The sequence below is a fragment of the Salmo salar genome, unplaced genomic scaffold, assembly GCF_905237065.1.
Source record: "Salmo salar unplaced genomic scaffold, Ssal_v3.1, whole genome shotgun sequence".
NCBI lineage: Eukaryota > Metazoa > Chordata > Actinopteri > Salmoniformes > Salmonidae > Salmo > Salmo salar.
Genome location: NW_025548081.1, coordinates 7,516 through 26,000, shown reverse-complemented (window position 1 = coordinate 26,000; position 18,485 = coordinate 7,516). Strand labels below are relative to the sequence as shown.

General features: G+C 54.8%; 1 protein-coding gene across 1 annotated transcript in view; it reads left to right on the top strand.

Moving 5' to 3' along the window:
- The window catches only part of LOC106592857 (TBC1 domain family member 30), a 33,399-nt gene extending 17,832 nt beyond the window's left edge, over positions 1 to 15,567 (top strand). Inside the window, exons 9-14 of the mRNA XM_045711895.1 lie at positions 1,976 to 2,081; positions 8,927 to 9,030; positions 10,079 to 10,218; positions 11,448 to 11,651; positions 13,506 to 15,393; positions 15,444 to 15,567. Of these exons, the coding sequence (XP_045567851.1) occupies positions 1,976 to 2,081; positions 8,927 to 9,030; positions 10,079 to 10,218; positions 11,448 to 11,651; positions 13,506 to 15,393; positions 15,444 to 15,567 (2,566 nt within the window). The remainder of the gene's footprint in view (positions 1 to 1,975; positions 2,082 to 8,926; positions 9,031 to 10,078; positions 10,219 to 11,447; positions 11,652 to 13,505; positions 15,394 to 15,443) is intronic.
- The last annotated feature ends 2,918 nt before the right edge of the window (positions 15,568 to 18,485 follow it).

Genomic DNA, 18,485 nt, shown 5'->3' with positions numbered 1-18,485 from the left:
ACTAACCCCTACACACTAACCCCTACACCCTAACCCCCTACACACTAACCCCTACACACTAACCCCTACACACTAACCCCTACACACTAACCCCTACACACTAACCCCTACACACTAACCCCTACACACTAACCCCTACACACTAACCCCTACACCCTAACCCCTACACCCTAACCCCTACACACTAACCCTAACCCCTACACACTAACCCTACACACTAACCCTAACCCCTACACCCTAACCCCTACACCCTAACCCCTACACACTAACCCCTGCACACTAACCCCTACACCCTAACCCCTACACCCTAACCCCTACACCCTAACCCCTACACCCTAACCCCTACACCCTAACCCCTACACCCTAACCCCTACACCCTAACCCCTACACACTAACCCCTACACACTAACCCCTGCACACTAACCCCTACACACTAACCCCTACACACTAACCCCTACACACTAACCCCTACACACTAACCCCTACACCCTAACCCCTACACCCTAACCCCTACACCCTAACCCCTACACCCTAACCCCTACACCCTAACCCCTACACCCTAACCCCTACACCCTAACCCCTACACCCTAACCCCTGCACCCTAACCCCTACACCCTAACCCCTGCACACTAACCCCTACACACTAACCCTAACCCCTACACACTAACCCCTACACCCTAACCCCTACACACTAACCCCTACACACTAACCCCTACACACTAACCCCTACACACTAACCCCTACACACTAACCCCTACACACTAACCCCTACACACTAACCCCTACACACTAACCCCTACACACTAACCCCTACACACTAACCCCTACACACTAACCCCTACACCCTAACCCCTACACCCTAACCCCTACACCCTAACCCCTACACCCTAACCCCTACACACCCTAACCCCTAACCCCTACACACTAACCCCTACACACTAACCCCTACACACTAACCCCTACACACTAACCCCTACACCCTAACCCCTACACCCTAACCCCTACACACTAACCCCTACACCCTAACCCCTACACCCTAACCCCTACACCCTAACCCCTACACCCTAACCCCTACACCCTAACCCCTACACCCTAACCCCTACACCCTAACCCCTACACACTAACCCCTACACACTAACCCCTACACCCTTACACACTATAACCCCTAAACCCTTACACACTATAACCCCTACACACTATAACCCTACACACTATAACCCTTACACACTATAACCCCTACACACTAACCCCTACACACTAACCCCTACACACTAACCCCATACACACTAACCCCTACACACTAACCCCTACACACTAACCCCATACACACTAACCCTAACCCCTACACACTAACCCTAACCCCTACACACTAACCCTAACCCCTACACACTAACCCTAACCCCTACACACTAACCCTAACCCCTACACACTAACCCTAACCCCTACACACTAACCCTAACCCCTACACACTATAAACCCTTACACACTATAACCCCTACACACTATAACCCCTACACACTATAACCCCTACACACTATAACCCCTACACACTATAACCCCTACACACTATAACCCCTACACACTATAACCCCTACACACTATAACACTATAACCCCTACACCACACTATAACACTATAACCCCTACACACTATAACCCCTACACCACACTAACCCCTACACACTATAACCCTTACACCACACTATAACCCCTACACCACACTATAACACTATAACCCCTACACACTATAACCCCTACACACTATAACCCCTACACACTATAACCCCTACACACTATAACCCCTACACACTATAACCCCTACACACTATAACCCCTACACACTATAACCCCTACACACTATAACCCCTACACACTATAACCCCTACACCACACTGACCCTAACCCCTACACACTGACCCTAACCCCTACACCCTATAACCCCTACACCCTAACCCCTGTGTTCCCTCTCTCACCAGGCATATAGAGTGCTGTCAAACAGCAGATGACTTCTACAGCACCATGGGATGGATCACTCAGGAGATGTTGGAGAACGGCCTCGTGGACTGTAGCCACCTCATGCAGGTGAGAGAGCGGCCTCGTGGACTGTAGCCACCTCATGCAGGTGAGAGAGCGGCCTCGTGGACTGTAGCCACCTCATGCAGGTGAGAGAGCGGCCTCGTGGACTGTAGCCACCTCATGCAGGTGAGAGAAACGGCCTCGTGGACTGTAGCCACCTCATGCAGGTGAGAGAGCGGCCTCGTGGACTGTAGCCACCTCATGCAGGTGAGAGAGCGGCCTCGTGGACTGTAGCCACCTCATGCAGGTGAGAGAGCGGCCTCGTGGACTGTAGCCACCTCATGCAGGTGAGAGAGCGGCCTCGTGGACTGTAGCCACCTCATGCAGGTGAGAGAACGGCCTCGTGGACTGTAGCCACCTCCTGCGGGTGAGAGAGCGGCCTCGTGGACTGTAGCCACCTCATGCGGGTGAGAGAGCGGCCTCGTGGACTGTAGCCACCTCATGCGGGTGAGAGAGCGGCCTCGTGGACTGTAGCCACCTCATGCGGGTGAGAGAGCGGCCTCGTGGACTGTAGCCACCTCATGCGGGTGAGAGAGCGGCCTCGTGGACTGTAGCCACCTCATGCGGGTGAGAGAACGGCCTCGTGGACTGTAGCCACCTCATGCAGGTGAGAGAGCGGCCTCGTGGACTGTAGCCACCTCATGCAGGTGAGAGAGCGGCCTCGTGGACTGTAGCCACCTCATGCGGGTGAGAGAGCGGCCTCGTGGACTGTAGCCACCTCATGCAGGTGAGAGAGCGGCCTCGTGGACTGTAGCCACCTCATGCAGGTGAGAGAGCGGCCTCGTGGACTGTAGCCACCTCATGCGGGTGAGAGAGCGGCCTCGTGGACTGTAGCCACCTCATGCGGGTGAGAGAGCGGCCTCGTGGACTGTAGCCACCTCATGCAGGTGAGAGAGCGGCCTCGTGGACTGTAGCCACCTCATGCAGGTGAGAGAGCGGCCTCGTGGACTGTAGCCACCTCATGCGGGTGAGAGAGCGGCCTCGTGGACTGTAGCCACCTCATGCAGGTGAGAGAGCGGCCTCGTGGACTGTAGCCACCTCATGCGGGTGAGAGAGCGGCCTCGTGGACTGTAGCCACCTCATGCAGGTGAGAGAGCGGCGTAACACCCCCCCTGCTATAATGGCTTTAACACCCCCCCCCTGCTATAATGGCTTTAACCCCCCCCCTGCTATAATGGCTTTACACCCCCCCTGCTATAATGGCTTTAACACCCCCCCCCGCTATAATGGCTTTAACACCCCCCCCCCGCTATAATGGCTTTAACACCCCCCCCTGCTATAATGGCTTTAACACCCCCCCCCCGCTATAATGGCTTTAACACCCCCCCGCTATAATGGCTTTAACACCCCCCCTGCTATAATGGCTTTAACACCCCCCCGCTATAATGGCTTTAACACCCCCCCCCTGATATAATGGCTTTAACACCCCCCCCTGCTATAATGGCTTTAACACCCCCCCCCTGCTATAATGGCTTTTAACACCCCCCCCTGCTATAATGGCTTTAACATCCCCCCCTGCTATAATGGCTTTAACACCCCCCCCTGCTATAATGGCTTTAACACCCCCCCCTGCTATAATGGCTTTAACACCCCCCCCCCCGCTATAATGGCTTTAACACCCCCCCCTGCTATAATGGCTTTAACCCCCCCGCTATAATGGCTTTAACAGCCCCCCCCTGCTATAATGGCTTTAACACCCCCGCCCGCTATAATGGCTTTAACACCCCCTGCTATAATGGCTTTAACAGCCCCCCCCCTGTTATAATGGCTTTAACCCCCCCCCCCCGCTATAATGGCTTTAACAGCCCCCCCTGCTATAATGGCTTTAACACCCCCCCCCGCTATAATGGCTTTAACACCCCCTGCTATAATGGCTTTAACACCCCCCCCTGCTATAATGGCTTTAACACCCCCCCCCTGCTATAATGGCTTTAACCCCCCCGCTATAATGGCTTTAACACCCCCTGCTATAATGGCTTTAACACCCCCCCCCACACTACAATGGCTATTAACACCCCCCCCCTGCTATAATGGCTTTAACACCCCCCCCCCCTATAATGGCTTTAACACCCCCCCCCTGCTATAATGGCTTTAACACCCCCCCCTGCTATAATGGCTTTAACACCCCACCCCCTGCTATAATGGCTTTTACACCCCCCCTGCTATAATGGCTTTACACCCCCTGCTATAATGGCTTTACACCCCCTGCTATAATGGCTTTACACCCCCCTGCTATAATGGCTTTACACCCCCTGCTATAATGGCTTTACACCCCCTGCTATAATGGCTTTACACCCCCTGCTATAATGTGGATAAAGAGTTACCTGTCTAACAGAACACAGAGGGTGTTCTCTAATGGAAGCTAATCCAACATAATCCAGGTAGAGTCAGGCGTTCCCCAGGGCAGCTGTTTAGGCCCCTTGCTTTTTAAAATCTTTACTGACGACATGTCACTGGCTCTGAGTAAAGCCAGTGTGTCTCGCCCTAAATATTTATTTGTGTTTTGAAATTCTGCTGCTCGACTGAGGGACCTCAAATCAAATGTATTTTTATATAGCCTTTCGTACATCAGTTTATATTCTCAAAGTGCTGTACAGAAACCCAGCCTAAAACCCCAAACAGCAAGCAAAGCATGTGAAAGAAGCACGGTGGCTAGGAAAAACTCCCTAGGAAAAACTCCCTAGAAAGGCCAAAACCTAGGAGATTAGAAACCTAGAGAGGAACCAGGCTGTGAGGGGTGGCCAGTCCTCTTCTGGCTGTGCCGGGTGGATATTATAACAGAACATGGTCAAAATGTTAAAATGTTCATAAATGACCAGCAGGGTCAAATAATAATAATAATAATAATAATCACAGTAGTTGTCGAGGGTGCAACAAGCACGTCCGGTGAACAGGTCAGGGTTCCATAGCTGACAGATCATTGTACAACAGTATTACTGTACTGAGTGAGTCCAGGCCACTTGTGACTCGTTGAGCACATGTTTACTCCTGTATTTATACAGGCTTGACATAACACAGGGGTTGAATACTTATTGACTCAACACATTTCAGCTTTTATATATATATATATTATATTTTTTAACATCATTTGTAAACATTTAAAAAAAAATTTAATTGGTCTTTGACTTTATGGGGTATTGTGTGTGTGTAGGCCAGTAACAATACCTTTATTTAATTATTGTAAATTCAGTCATCTGTCAATTCTGAACACACTGTATATCCACTCTTAACACAAACATTTTTTACAGCCTTTATTTACATCCACAAATGTTACATTTTAGTCCATTTAGCAGACGCTCTTATCCAGAGAGACTTAGTAGTGAGTGTTTACATTTTTCCATATTTTGTTCGTGCTGGTCCCCTTCGCGGGAATCGAACCCACAATCCTGGCATTACGAGTGCCCCTGCCTTACCAACCGAGCCACACGGGACCATTCAGAACGCATGGCTATAATAATGGAGGAAAAAGCACTTCGTCCTCCTGTATTTCCCAGCTGTTTAAGCTGCCGCCCTGATCCCTCTGGTCTCTCCAGTCTACTACCCTGATCCCTCTGGTCTCTCCAGTCTACTACCCTGATCCCTCTGGTCTCTCCAGTCTACTACCCTGATCCCTCTGGTCTCTCCAGTCTACTACCCTGATCCCTCTGGTCTCTCCAGTCTACTACCCTGATCCCTCTGGTCTCTCCAGTCTACTACCCTGATCCCTCTCGTCTCTCCAGACAGTCTACTACCCTGATCCCTCTGGTCTCTCCAGACAGTCTACTACCCTGATCCCTCTGGTCTCTCCAGACAGTCTACTACCCTGATCCCTCTGGTCTCTCCAGACCGTCTACTACCCTGATCCCTCTGGTCTCTCCAGACCGTCTACTACCCTGATCCCTCTGGTCTCTCCAGACCGTCTACTACCCTGATCCCTCTGGTCTCTCCAGACAGTCTACTACCCTGATCCCTCTGGTCTCTCCAGACAGTCTACTACCCTGATCCCTCTCGTCTCTCCAGACAGTCTACTACCCTGATCCCTCTCGTCTCTCCAGACAGTCTACTACCCTGATCCCTCTCGTCTCTCCAGACAGTCTACTACCCTGATCCCTCTCGTCTCTCCAGACAGTCTACTACCCTGATCCCTCTCGTCTCTCCAGTCTACTACCCTGATCCCTCTCGTCTCTCCAGACAGTCTACTACCCTGATCCCTCTTGTCTCTCCAGTCTACTACCCTGATCCCTCTGGTCTCTCCAGACAGTCTACTACCCTGATCCCTCTGGTCTCTCCAGACAGTCTACTACCCTGATCCCTCTGGTCTCTCCAGACAGTCTACTATCCTGATCCCTCTGGTCTCTCCAGACAGTCTACTACCCTGATCCCTCTGGTCTCTCCAGACAGTCTACTACCCTGATCCCTCTGGTCTCTCCAGACAGTCTACTACCCTGATCCCTCTGGTCTCTCCAGACAGTCTACTACCCTGATCCCTCTGGTCTCTCCAGACAGTCTACTACCCTGATCCCTCTGGTCTCTCCAGACAGTCTACTACCCTGATCCCTCTGGTCTCTCCAGACAGTCTACTACCCTGATCCCTCTGGTCTCTCCAGACAGTCTACTACCCTGATCCCTCTGGTCTCTCCAGACAGTCTACTACCCTGATCCCTCTGGTCTCTCCAGACACTCTACTACCCTGATCCCTCTGGTCTCTCCAGACACTCTACTACCCTGATCCCTCTGGTCTCTCCAGACACTCTACTACCCTGATCCCTCTGGTCTCTCCAGACACTCTACTACCCTGATCCCTCTGGTCTCTCCAGACACTCTACTACCCTGATCCCTCTGGTCTCTCCAGACACTCTACTACCCTGATCCCTCTGGTCTCTCCAGACAGTCTACTACCCTGATCCCTCTGGTCTCTCCAGACAGTCTACTACCCTGATCCCTCTGGTCTCTCCAGACAGTCTACTACCCTGATCCCTCTGGTCTCTCCAGACAGTCTACTACCCTGATCCCTCTGGTCTCTCCAGTCTACTACCCTGATCCCTCTGGTCTCTCCAGTCTACTACCCTGATCCCTCTGGTCTCTCCAGTCTACTACCCTGATCCCTCTCGTCTCTCCAGTCTGCTACCCTGATCCCTCTCGTCTCTCCAGTCTGCTACCCTGATCCCTCTCGTCTCTCCAGTCTGCTACCCTGATCCCTCTCGTCTCTCCAGTCTGCTACCCTGATCCCTCTCGTCTCTCCAGTCTACTACCCTGATCCCTCTTGTCTCTCCAGTCTACTACCCTGATCCCTCTCGTCTCTCCAGTCTACTACCCTGATCCCTCTCGTCTCTCCAGTCTACTACCCTGATACCTCTGGTCTCTCCAGACAGTCTACTACCCTGATCCCTCTGGTCTCTCCAGACCTTCTACTACCCTGATCCCTCTGGTCTCTCCAGACAGTCTACTACCCTGATCCCTCTGGTCTCTCCAGACACTCTACTACCCTGATCCCTCTGGTCTCTCCAGACAGTCTACTACCCTGATCCCTCTGGTCTCTCCAGACAGTCTACTACCCTGATCCCTCTGGTCTCTCCAGACAGTCTACTACCCTGATCCCTCTGGTCTCTCCAGTCTACTACCCTGATCCCTCTTGTCTCTCCAGTCTACTACCCTGATCCCTCTCGTCTCTCCAGACAGTCTACTACCCTGATCCCTCTGGTCTCTCCAGACAGTCTACTACCCTGATCCCTCTCGTCTCTCCAGTCAGTCTACTACCCTGATCCCTCTCGTCTCTCCAGACAGTCTACTACCCTGATCCCTCTCGTCTCTCCAGACAGACTACTACCCTGATCCCTCTCGTCTCTCCAGACAGACTACTACCCTGATCCCTCTCGTCTCTCCAGACAGACTACTACCCTGATCCCTCTTGTCTCTCCAGACAGTCTACTACCCTGATCCCTCTGGTCTCTCCAGACAGTCTACTACCCTGATCCCTCTGGTCTCTCCAGACAGTCTACTACCCTGATCCCTCTGGTCTCTCCAGACAGTCTACTACCCTGATCCCTCTGGTCTCTCCAGACAGTCTACTACCCTGATCCCTCTGGTCTCTCCAGACAGTCTACTACCCTGATCCCTCTGGTCTCTCCAGACAGTCTACTACCCTGATCCCTCTGGTCTCTCCAGACAGTCTACTACCCTGATCCCTCTGGTCTCTCCAGACAGTCTACTACCCTGATCCCTCTGGTCTCTCCAGACAGTCTACTACCCTGATCCCTCTGGTCTCTCCAGACAGTCTACTACCCTGATCCCTCTGGTCTCTCCAGACAGTCTACTACCCTGATCCCTCTCGTCTCTCCAGACAGTCTACTACCCTGATACCTCTCGTCTCTCCAGACAGTCTACTACCCTGATCCCTCTCGTCTCTCCAGACAGTCTACTACCCTGATCCCTCTGGTCTCTCCAGACAGTCTACTACCCTGATCCCTCTGGTCTCTCCAGACAGTCTACTACCCTGATCCCTCTTGTCTCTCCAGACAGACTACTACCCTGATCCCTCTTGTCTCTCCAGACAGACTACTACCCTGATCCCTCTTGTCTCTCCAGTCTACTACCCTGATCCCTCTGGTCTCTCCAGACAGTCTACTACCCTGATCCCTCTCGTCTCTCCAGTCTACTACCCTGATCCCTCTGGTCTCTCCAGTCTACTACCCTGATCCCTCTGGTCTCTCCAGTCTACTACCCTGATCCCTCTGGTCTCTCCAGTCTACTACCCTGATCCCTCTGGTCTCTCCAGTCTACTACCCTGATCCTTCTTGTCTCTCCAGTCTACTACCCTGATCCCTCTGGTCTCTCCAGACAGTCTACTACCCTGATCCTTCTTGTCTCTCCAGACGGTCTACTCCATGGCTGCGTTTCCGTTCCCTCAGCTGGCTGAACTCCGAGAGAAATACACCTACAACATCACTCCCTTCCCCACATCCAACCCCAACGGCAGGTTGGTCAAGCTCATATCTACAGGTCATGTAGTGTGTGTACAGGCGGGTCTAGTCGTTGTGTACAGGCGGGTCTGGTCGTTGTGTACAGGCGGGTCTGGTGATGGTAGGGTGATGATGCTGTATTCCAGTGGCGGTCCAGGTGGATGGTAAAGTGATGTTGTATTCCAGTGGCGGTCCAGGTGGCTGGTAAAGTGATGTTGTATTCCAGTGGCGGTCCAGGTGGCTGGTAAAGTGATGTTGTATTCCAGTGGCGGTCTAGGTGGCTGGTAAAGTGATGATGTTGTATTCCAGTGGCGGTCCAGGTGGCTGGTAAAGTGATGATGTTGTAATCCAGTGGCGGTCTAGGTGGCTGGTAAAGTGATGATGTTGTAATCCAGTGGCGGTCCAGGTGGCTGGTAAAGTGATGATGTTGTATTCCAGTGGCGGTCCAGGTGGCTGGTAAAGTGATGATGTTGTATTCCAGTGGCGGTCCAGGTGGCTGGTAAAGTGATGTTGTATTCCAGTGGCGGTCCAGGTGGCTGGTAAAGTGATGTTGTATTCCAGTGGCGGTCTAGGTGGCTGGTAAAGTGATGATGTTGTAATCCAGTGGCGGTCCAGGTGGCTGGTAAAGTGATGATGTTGTATTCCAGTGGCGGTCTAGGTGGCTGGTAATGTGATGCTGTATTCCAGTGGCGGTCCAGGTGGCTGGTAAAGTGATGATGTTGTATTCCAGTGGCGGTCTAGGTGGCTGGTAAAGTGATGATGCTGTATTCCAGTGGCGGTCTAGGTGGCTGGTAAAGTGATGATGTTGTATTCCAGTGGCGGTCTAGGTGGCTGGTAAAGTGATGATGTTGTATTCCAGTGGCGGTCCAGGTGGCTGGTAAAGTGATGATGCTGTATTCCAGTGGCGGTCCAGGTGGCTGGTAAAGTGATGCTGTATTCCAGTGGCGGTCCAGGTGGCTGGTAAAGTGATGCTGTATTCCAGTGGCGGTCTAGGTGGCTGGTAATGTGATGCTGTATTCCAGTGGCGGTCTAGGTGGCTGGTAAAGTGATGATGTTGTATTCCAGTGGCGGTCCAGGTGGCTGGGAGGGCGATGAAGACGAGGATGAAGATGAAGATGCCGTGGTGACAGCAGCGTTGGGATGTTTGGGTCCTCTGGGTGGGCTGTTAGCTCCAGAACTACAGCGGTACCAGAAACACATCAAAGGTTGGTCTGAACCCTGACCCCTCTCCTGACCTCTGACCTCTCCTCCTGGTCCCATTAGTTTAATGTAGTGGTAGACAGTGTGTGTAGACCTAGAGTCCTCCTCCTCCTCCTCCTCCTGGTCCCATTAGTTTAATGTAGTGGTAGACAGTGTGTGTAGACCTAGAGTCCTCCTCTCTCCTCCTCCTCCTCCTCCTGGTCCCATTAGTTTAATGTAGTGGTAGACAGTGTGTGTAGACCTAGAGTCCTCCTCTCCTCTCCTCCTGGTCCCATTAGTTTAATGTAGTGGTAGACAGTGTGTGTAGACCTAGAGTCCTCCTCCTGGTCCTCCTCCTCCTCCTCCTGGTCCCATTAGTTTAATGTAGTGGTAGACAGTGTGTGTAGACCTAGAGTCCTCCTCCTCCTCCTCCTGGTCCCATTAGTTTAATGTAGTGGTAGACAGTGTGTGTAGACCTAGAGTCCTCCTCCTCCTCCTCCTGGTCCCATTAGTTTAATGTAGTGGTAGACAGTGTGTGTAGACCTAGAGTCCTCCTCCTCCTCCTCCTGGTCCTCCTCCTCCTCCTCCTGGTCCCATTAGTTTAATGTAGTGGTAGACAGTGTGTGTAGACCTAGAGTCCTCCTCTCTCCTCCTCCTGGTCCCATTAGTTTAATGTAGTGGTAGACAGTGTGTGTAGACCTAGAGTCCTCCTCTCTCCTCTCTCCTCCTCCTGGTCCCATTAGTTTAATGTAGTGGTAGACAGTGTGTGTAGACCTAGAGTCCTCCTCCTCCTCCTCCTGGTCCCATTAGTTTAATGTAGTGGTAGACAGTGTGTGTAGACCTAGAGTCCTCCTCTCTCCTCCTCCTCCTCCTGGTCCCATTAGTTTAATGTAGTGGTAGACAGTGTGTGTAGACCTAGAGTCCTCCTCTCTCCTCCTCCTGGTCCCATTAGTTTAATGTAGTGGTAGACAGTGTGTGTAGACCTAGAGTCCTCCTCTCTCCTCCTCCTGGTCCCATTAGTTTAATGTAGTGGTAGACAGTGTGTGTAGACCTAGAGTCCTCCTCTCTCCTCCTCCTGGTCCCATTAGTTTAATGTAGTGGTAGACAGTGTGTGTAGACCTAGAGTCCTCCTCTCCTCCTCCTCCTGGTCCCATTAGTTTAATGTAGTGGTAGACAGTGTGTGTAGACCTAGAGTCCTGCTCTCTCCTCCTGGTCCTTGTATTTCCTAGGAGATGTTTGACTCTCTCCTCTCCAGACCAGCGCTGGGGGGAGCAGGGAGGTGACATGGCGGCCCTGAGCCCGGGTGCGGTGGACGGGGGCGGGAGAGCGGAGCACCAAGCGGCCGTGAACAGTATGTTACAGGAGAGGATGAGTACGGACGTCAGCGCTCTGAGGAAACAATACTCGCGTCTGAAGAGACATCAGCAACAACAGGCCAGACGGCTGTACATACACACAGGTAACACACACACACACACACACACACACACACACACACACACACACACACACACACACACACACACACACAGGTAACACACACACACACACAGGTAACACACACACACACACACACACAGGTAACACACACACACACACACACACAGGTAACACACACACACACACACAGGTAACACACACACACACACACACACACACACACACACAGGTAACACACACACACACACACACACAGGTAACACACACACACACACACACACAGGTAACACACACACACACACACAGGTAACACACACACACACACACAGGTAACACACACACACACACACAGGTCACACACACACACACACACACGTCACACACACACACACACACACAGGTAACACACACACACACACACACACAGGTAACACACACACACACACACACACAGGTAACACACACACACACACAGGTAACACACACACACACACAGGTAACACACACACACACACAGGTAACACACACACACACACACAGGTAACACACACACACACACACAGGTAACACACACACACACACACACAGGTAACACACACACACAGGTAACACACACACACAGGTAACACACACACACACACACACACACACACACACACACACACAGGTAACACACACACACACACACACAGGTAACACACACACACACACACTGTCAACAAAAATCACGTTATTTTTCCAACAATTGTTTACAGACAGATTATTTCACTTATAATTCACTGGATCACAATTCCAGTGGGTCAGAAGTTTACATACACTAAGTTGACTGGTGCCTTTAAACAGCTTGGAAAATTCAAGAAAATGATGTCATGGCTTTAGAAGCTTCTGATAGGCTAATTGACATCATTTGAGTCAATTGGAGGTGTACCTGTGGATGTATTTCAAGGCCTACCTTCAAACTCAGTGCCTCTTTGCTTGACATCATGGGAAAAATGAAAAGAAATCAGCCAAGACCTCAGAAAATAAATGTAGACCTCCACAAGTCTGGTTTATCCTTGATGGAGAATGTGGTCTGGGGTTGGACGGTGCCGCCGGTGGTCCGGGGTGGGACGGTGCCGCGGGTGGGACGGTGCCGCCGGTGGTCCGGGCGGGACGGTGCCGCCGGTGGTCCGGGCGGGACGGTGCCGCCGGTGGTCGGGGTTGGACGGTGCCGCCGGTGGTCCGGGCGGGACGGTGCCGCCGGTGGTCCGGGTGGGACGGTGCCGCCGGTGGTCCGGGTGGGACGGTGCCGCCGGTGGTCCGGGTGGGACGGTGCCGCGGTGGTCCGGGTGGGACGGTGCCGCCGGTGGTCTGGGGTGGGACGGTGCCGCCGGTGGTCCGGGTGGGACGGGACGGTGCCGCCGGTGGTCCGGGGCCTGATGTTGCTCGCTCTTCTCTTTGACTGACAGGAGAGCGTCAGTCTGTCTGGCCTGGCGGCTGCCCATCTAAACACGGCATCACCCAATAGGAATCTACCTACTCATGTAACACACTTCCATTGGATTTGACTCCCCCCCCGTGCTTCTATATTCCCTCCAAAACGATTTCTCCAACTCCCTGATGTTGTCCGTCTTCAGTAAATCACGACTCAAAGCTCCTTTTATAAACCCAAAAGCAGTATTTTATTGTAACTCTCGTAAAGCTTCTTCGTCTCGTTCCCGTGATAAATGTGATCTCTGTGGTGAGGTCTGAGTTTGGTCCAGAGCCAGGACGTTGTTTAATCGCTGTATGTGGAGTCCTCCGTGTTATTACTGTCCTGTTGCTGCAGACTGAACGTAGACCGGGACACACTGAGCTGACCTGTGTATGTCTTCTCTCTCTCTCTCTCCTGTAGATCGATGTCCAGCCACCAGTGTTTTAGCATCTCAACTCCGTCCTTCTCCTGTCGTCAACCACCTGTTGCTAGGCAGGAAGCCCAGGAACGGCCGGGAACGGCCTCCGTCCTGTCCCCACGGCCTGCAGGGAGGTGTCCCCCTGTCCCAGGAACAGTCCAGCCCTGCCACCGTCCCCCCTAGAGGGGAGAGGGAGAGGAACGGACTGGTATCTCGCGCTGAAGACTGTCGGAGCAGGGCGAGGTCCCCCTGGCGAGCCCACGTACGAACCCAACGCAGGAACACAGCCCGGGTACAGCTAGGGTTTGGAGACGAGGAGGACAGACGGCCTCGTCAGACGGAGGAGGAGGAGGAGGACAGACGCCCTGGTCAGACGGAGGAGGAGGAGGACAGACGCCCTGGTCAGACGGAGGAGGAGGAGGAGGACAGACGCCCTGGTCAGACGGAGGAGGAGGAGGAGGACAGACGCCCTCGTCAGACGGAGGAGGAGGACAGACGCCCTCGTCAGACGGAGGAGGAGGAGGACAGACGCCCTCGTCAGACGGAGGAGGAGGACAGACGCCCTCGTCAGACGGAGGAGGAGGACAGACGCCCTCGTCAGACGGAGGAGGAGGACAGACGCCCTCGTCAGACGGAGGAGGAGGACAGACGCCCTCGTCAGACGGAGGAGGAGGACAGACGCCCTGGTCAGACGGAGGAGGACAGACGGCCTCGTCAGACGGAGGAGGAGGAGGAGGAGGACAGACGCCCTGGTCAGACGGAGGAGGAGGAGCACAGACGGCCTCGTCAGACGGAGGAGGAGGAGGAGGAGAGAGATGGAGTGGGTGAGGGAAAGGCTGATGACGAGGGTAGTCACCTCCCTGTGTCTCCTGCCCAGACCTCCAGGAAGGAGGAGGAGCACCTGGTGTCTCTAGAGCTGAACTCTGGGTCAGAACTAAACCAGACCCCACCTCCACGACCCTCCTCTAGCCCGGACACGCCGCCCTCCTCTGGCCCGGACGCGCCGCCCTCCTCTGGCCCGGACGCGCCGCCCTCCTCTGACCCGGACGCGCCGCCCTCCTCTGACCCGGACGCGCCGTCCTCCTCCCGACCCGGACGCGCCGCCCTCCTCTGGCCCGGACGCGCCGCCCTCCTCCTGACCCGGACGCGCCGCCCTCCTCTGGCCCGACGCGCCGCCCTCCTCTCTGGCCCGGACGCGCCGCCCTCCTCTGGCCCGGACGCGCCGCCCTCCTCTGGCCCGGACGCGCCGCCCTCCTCTGACCCGGACGCGCCGCCCTCCTCTGGCCCGGACGCGCCGCCCTCCTCTGGCCCGGACGCGCCGCCCTCCTCCTGGCCCGGACGCGCCGCCCTCCTCTGGCCCGGACGCGCCGCCCTCCTCTGGCCCGGACGCGCCGCCCTCCTCTGGCCCGACGCGCCGCCCTCCTCTGGCCCGGACGCGCCGCCCTCCTCTGGCCCGGACGCGCCGCCCTCCTCTGGCCCGGACGCGCCGCCCTCCTCTGGCCCGGACGCGCCGCCCTCCTCTGACCCGGACGCGCCGCCCTCCTCTGACCCGGACGCGCCGCCCTCCTCTCCCTCCATCCCAGAGCTGCCTGTCCTGCCTCCTCTTCCTCGACCATCCTCATCACACCTCCACGGTCAACAGTCCGACCCTTCAGTCTCCTATCAGAACATCTACTGTATGAGATGCTCCCCTGGTAACCCTGTTACCCTCTCTAACCCCCACAGCCCCGTTACCCTCTCTAACCCCCACAGCCCTGTTACCCTCTCTAACCCCCACAGCCCCGTTACCCTCTCTAACCCCCACAGCCCCGTTACCCTCTCTAACCCCCACAGCCCCGTTACCCTCTCTAACCCCCACAGCCCCGTTACCCTCTCTAACCCCACAGCCCTGTTACCCTCTCTAACCCCCACAGCCCTGTTACCCTCTCTAACCCCCACAGCCCTGTTACCCCCTCTAACCCCCACAGCCCCGTTACCCCCTCTAACCCCCACAGCCCCGTTACCCCTCGAACCCCCACAGCCCCGTTACCCCCTCGAACCCCCCTGCCCCGTTTCCCCCTCTAACCCCCACAGTCCCGTTACCCCCTCTAACCCCCACAGCCCCGTTACCCCTTCAACCCCCACAGCCTCGTTACCCCCTCTAACCCTCACAGCCCTGGTAGCCCTGTTACCCCCTCCCTCCCTCTCTCCTGCCCCTCCGTGCCCCAGGACCATCCCAGGACCACCTCTAACCCCCACAGCCCCGTTACCCCCTCCCTCCCTCTCTCCTGCCCCTCCGTGCCCCAGGACCATCCCAGGACCACCTCTAACCCCCACAGCCCCGTTACCCCCTCCCTCCCTCTCTCCTGCCCCTCCGTGCCCCAGGACCATCCCAGGACCACCTCTAACCCCCCACAGCCCCGTTACCCCTCCCTCCCTCTCTCCTGCCCCTCCGTGCCCCAGGACCATCCCAGGACCACCTCCCGTCAGGTGTTCTCTCCCTTCCCGAGTGTGAAACAGCACAGACGTTCATCTGCAGCCCGTAACCTGGGTCTCTACGGTCCCACACCCAGAACCCCTACAGTTCACTTCCCTGGGCTCAGCCTGAGCCGTACTACCTCCACTCTGTCCACCAGGAGGCGATAGAGGCCACGCGGCACTGACTGGCTGGCTCTGGTGGGGACGGGACCGGACCTGAGAGAGACTGGGGACTGGACCTGAGGGGGACGGGGGACGGGACTGGACCTGAGGGGGACGGGACTGGACCTGAGGGGGACGGGACTGGACCTGAGGGGGACGGGACTGGACCTGAGGGGGACGGGACTGGACCTGAGGGGGACGGGACTGGACCTGAGGGGGACGGGACTGGACCTGAGAGAGACGGGACTGGACCCGAGAGAGACTGGGGGACGGGACCGGACCCGAGAGAGACTGGGGGACGGGACCTGAGAGAGACGGGACTGGACCTGAGAGAGACTGGGGGACGGGACGGGACCTGAGAGAGACGGGACTGGACCTGAGAGAGACTGGGGGACGGGACGGGACCTGAGAGAGACGGGACTGGACCTGAGAGAGACTGGGGGACGGGACGGGACCTGAGAGAGACTGGGGGACGGGACCTGAGAGAGACGGGACTGGACCTGAGAGAGACTGGGGGACGGGACGGGACCTGAGAGAGACGGGACTGGACCTGAGAGAGACTGGGGGATGGGACCGGACCCGAGAGAGACTGGGGACCGGACCCGAGAGAGACTGGGGACCGGACCCGAGAGAGACTGGGGACCGGACCCGAGAGAGACTGGGGACCGGACCCGAGAGAGACTGGGGACCGGACCCGAGAGAGACTGGGGACCGGACCCGAGAGAGACTGGGGACCGGACCCGAGAGAGACTGGGGACCGGACCCGAGAGAGACGGGGGACCGGACCCGAGAGAGACTGGGGGACCGGACCCGAGAGAGACTGGGGGACCGGACCCGAGAGAGACTGGGGACCGGACCCGAGAGAGACTGGGGACCGGACCCGAGAGAGACTGGGGGACGGGACTGGACCTGAGAGAGACGAGTGGGGTCAGTAATCAGCTATGGTCTGATCCACTGCTCATAGGTAGGACCTTAACTCTCCACAGTGGAGGTCAATGCCCTCTCAACCAATAGGAAGAGGAAGAGCTGCTATGTAACTTCCTGTGTTGTGGTCATTTCCTCCCCCCTGCTGGAAGCTGTAAACTGGGATCTGTCTGGCTGAACGGCATCATGGGATCGTCTCTGTCCACTCACCTTCTATCCCAGGTCACGTTCTCTTCACCGTATAAACACAATGTTCAACTCCTTCCTTCCTCTCAGCTGATTTCTGTTCCCCACTTCCTGTTTGCTTCCTGTCAATGTGTCTCTCCGCAGTAAGACGCCATACTGAAAGATCCATAGACCCGTGTGTCCGTGATGTGATTTGTAATTGTTGGTAAATGAACCCACGCCATTGTGGGGTGAGAGGTCACTGCACTGCTAATAAAGAAGGTGAAATCATGCTGTCAATCCGTTTTTTATTTTATAGAGCTCCGTTCGATCTGGAGCGATCGCCTATAAAATGTTCTGAGACGAGAACGCAGACCTTCAACGGTACGGACGGGCCGTCGCGCCCGGATTTCAGGGCTTTTAGCGAGCTTGAAATGTGAAAGTCATTTCCCTTTGAGCAGATATATGCAGCGTGAACCATATAACACTGTAGCTCTGAACTCAGGGTTATAACACTGTAGCTCTGAACTCAGGGTTATAACACTGTAGCTCTGAACTCAGGGTTATAACACTGTAGCTCTGAACTCAGGGTTATAACACTGTAGCTCTGAACTCAGGCCATATAACACTGTAGCTCTGAACTCAGGGTTATAACACTGTAGCTCTGAACTCAGGCCATATAACACTGTAGCTCTGAACTCAGGGTTATAACACTGTAGCTCTGAACTCAGGCCATATAACACTGTAGCTCTGAACTCAGGCCATATAACACTGTAGCTCTGAACTCAGACCATATAACACTGTAGCTCTGAACTCAGGCCATATAACACTGTAGCTCTGAACTCAGGCCATATAACACTGTAGCTCTGAACTCAGGCCATATAACACTGTAGCTCTGAACTCAGGGTTATAACACTGTAGCTCTGAACTCAGGGTTATAACACTGTAGCTCTGAACTCAGGGTTATAACACTGTAGCTCTGAACTCAGGGTTATAACACTGTAGCTCTGAACTCAGACCATATAACACTGTAGCTCTGAACTCAGGCCATATAACACTGTAGCTCTGAACTCAGGGTTATAACACTGTAGCTCTGAACTCAGGGTTATAACACTGTAGCTCTGAACTCAGGGTTGTAACACTGTAGCTCTGAACTCAGGGTTATAACACTGTAGCTCTGAACTCAGGGTTATAACACTGTAGCTCTGAACTCAGGGTTATAACACTGTAGCTCTGAACTCAGGGTTATAACACTGTAGCTCTGAACTCAGGGT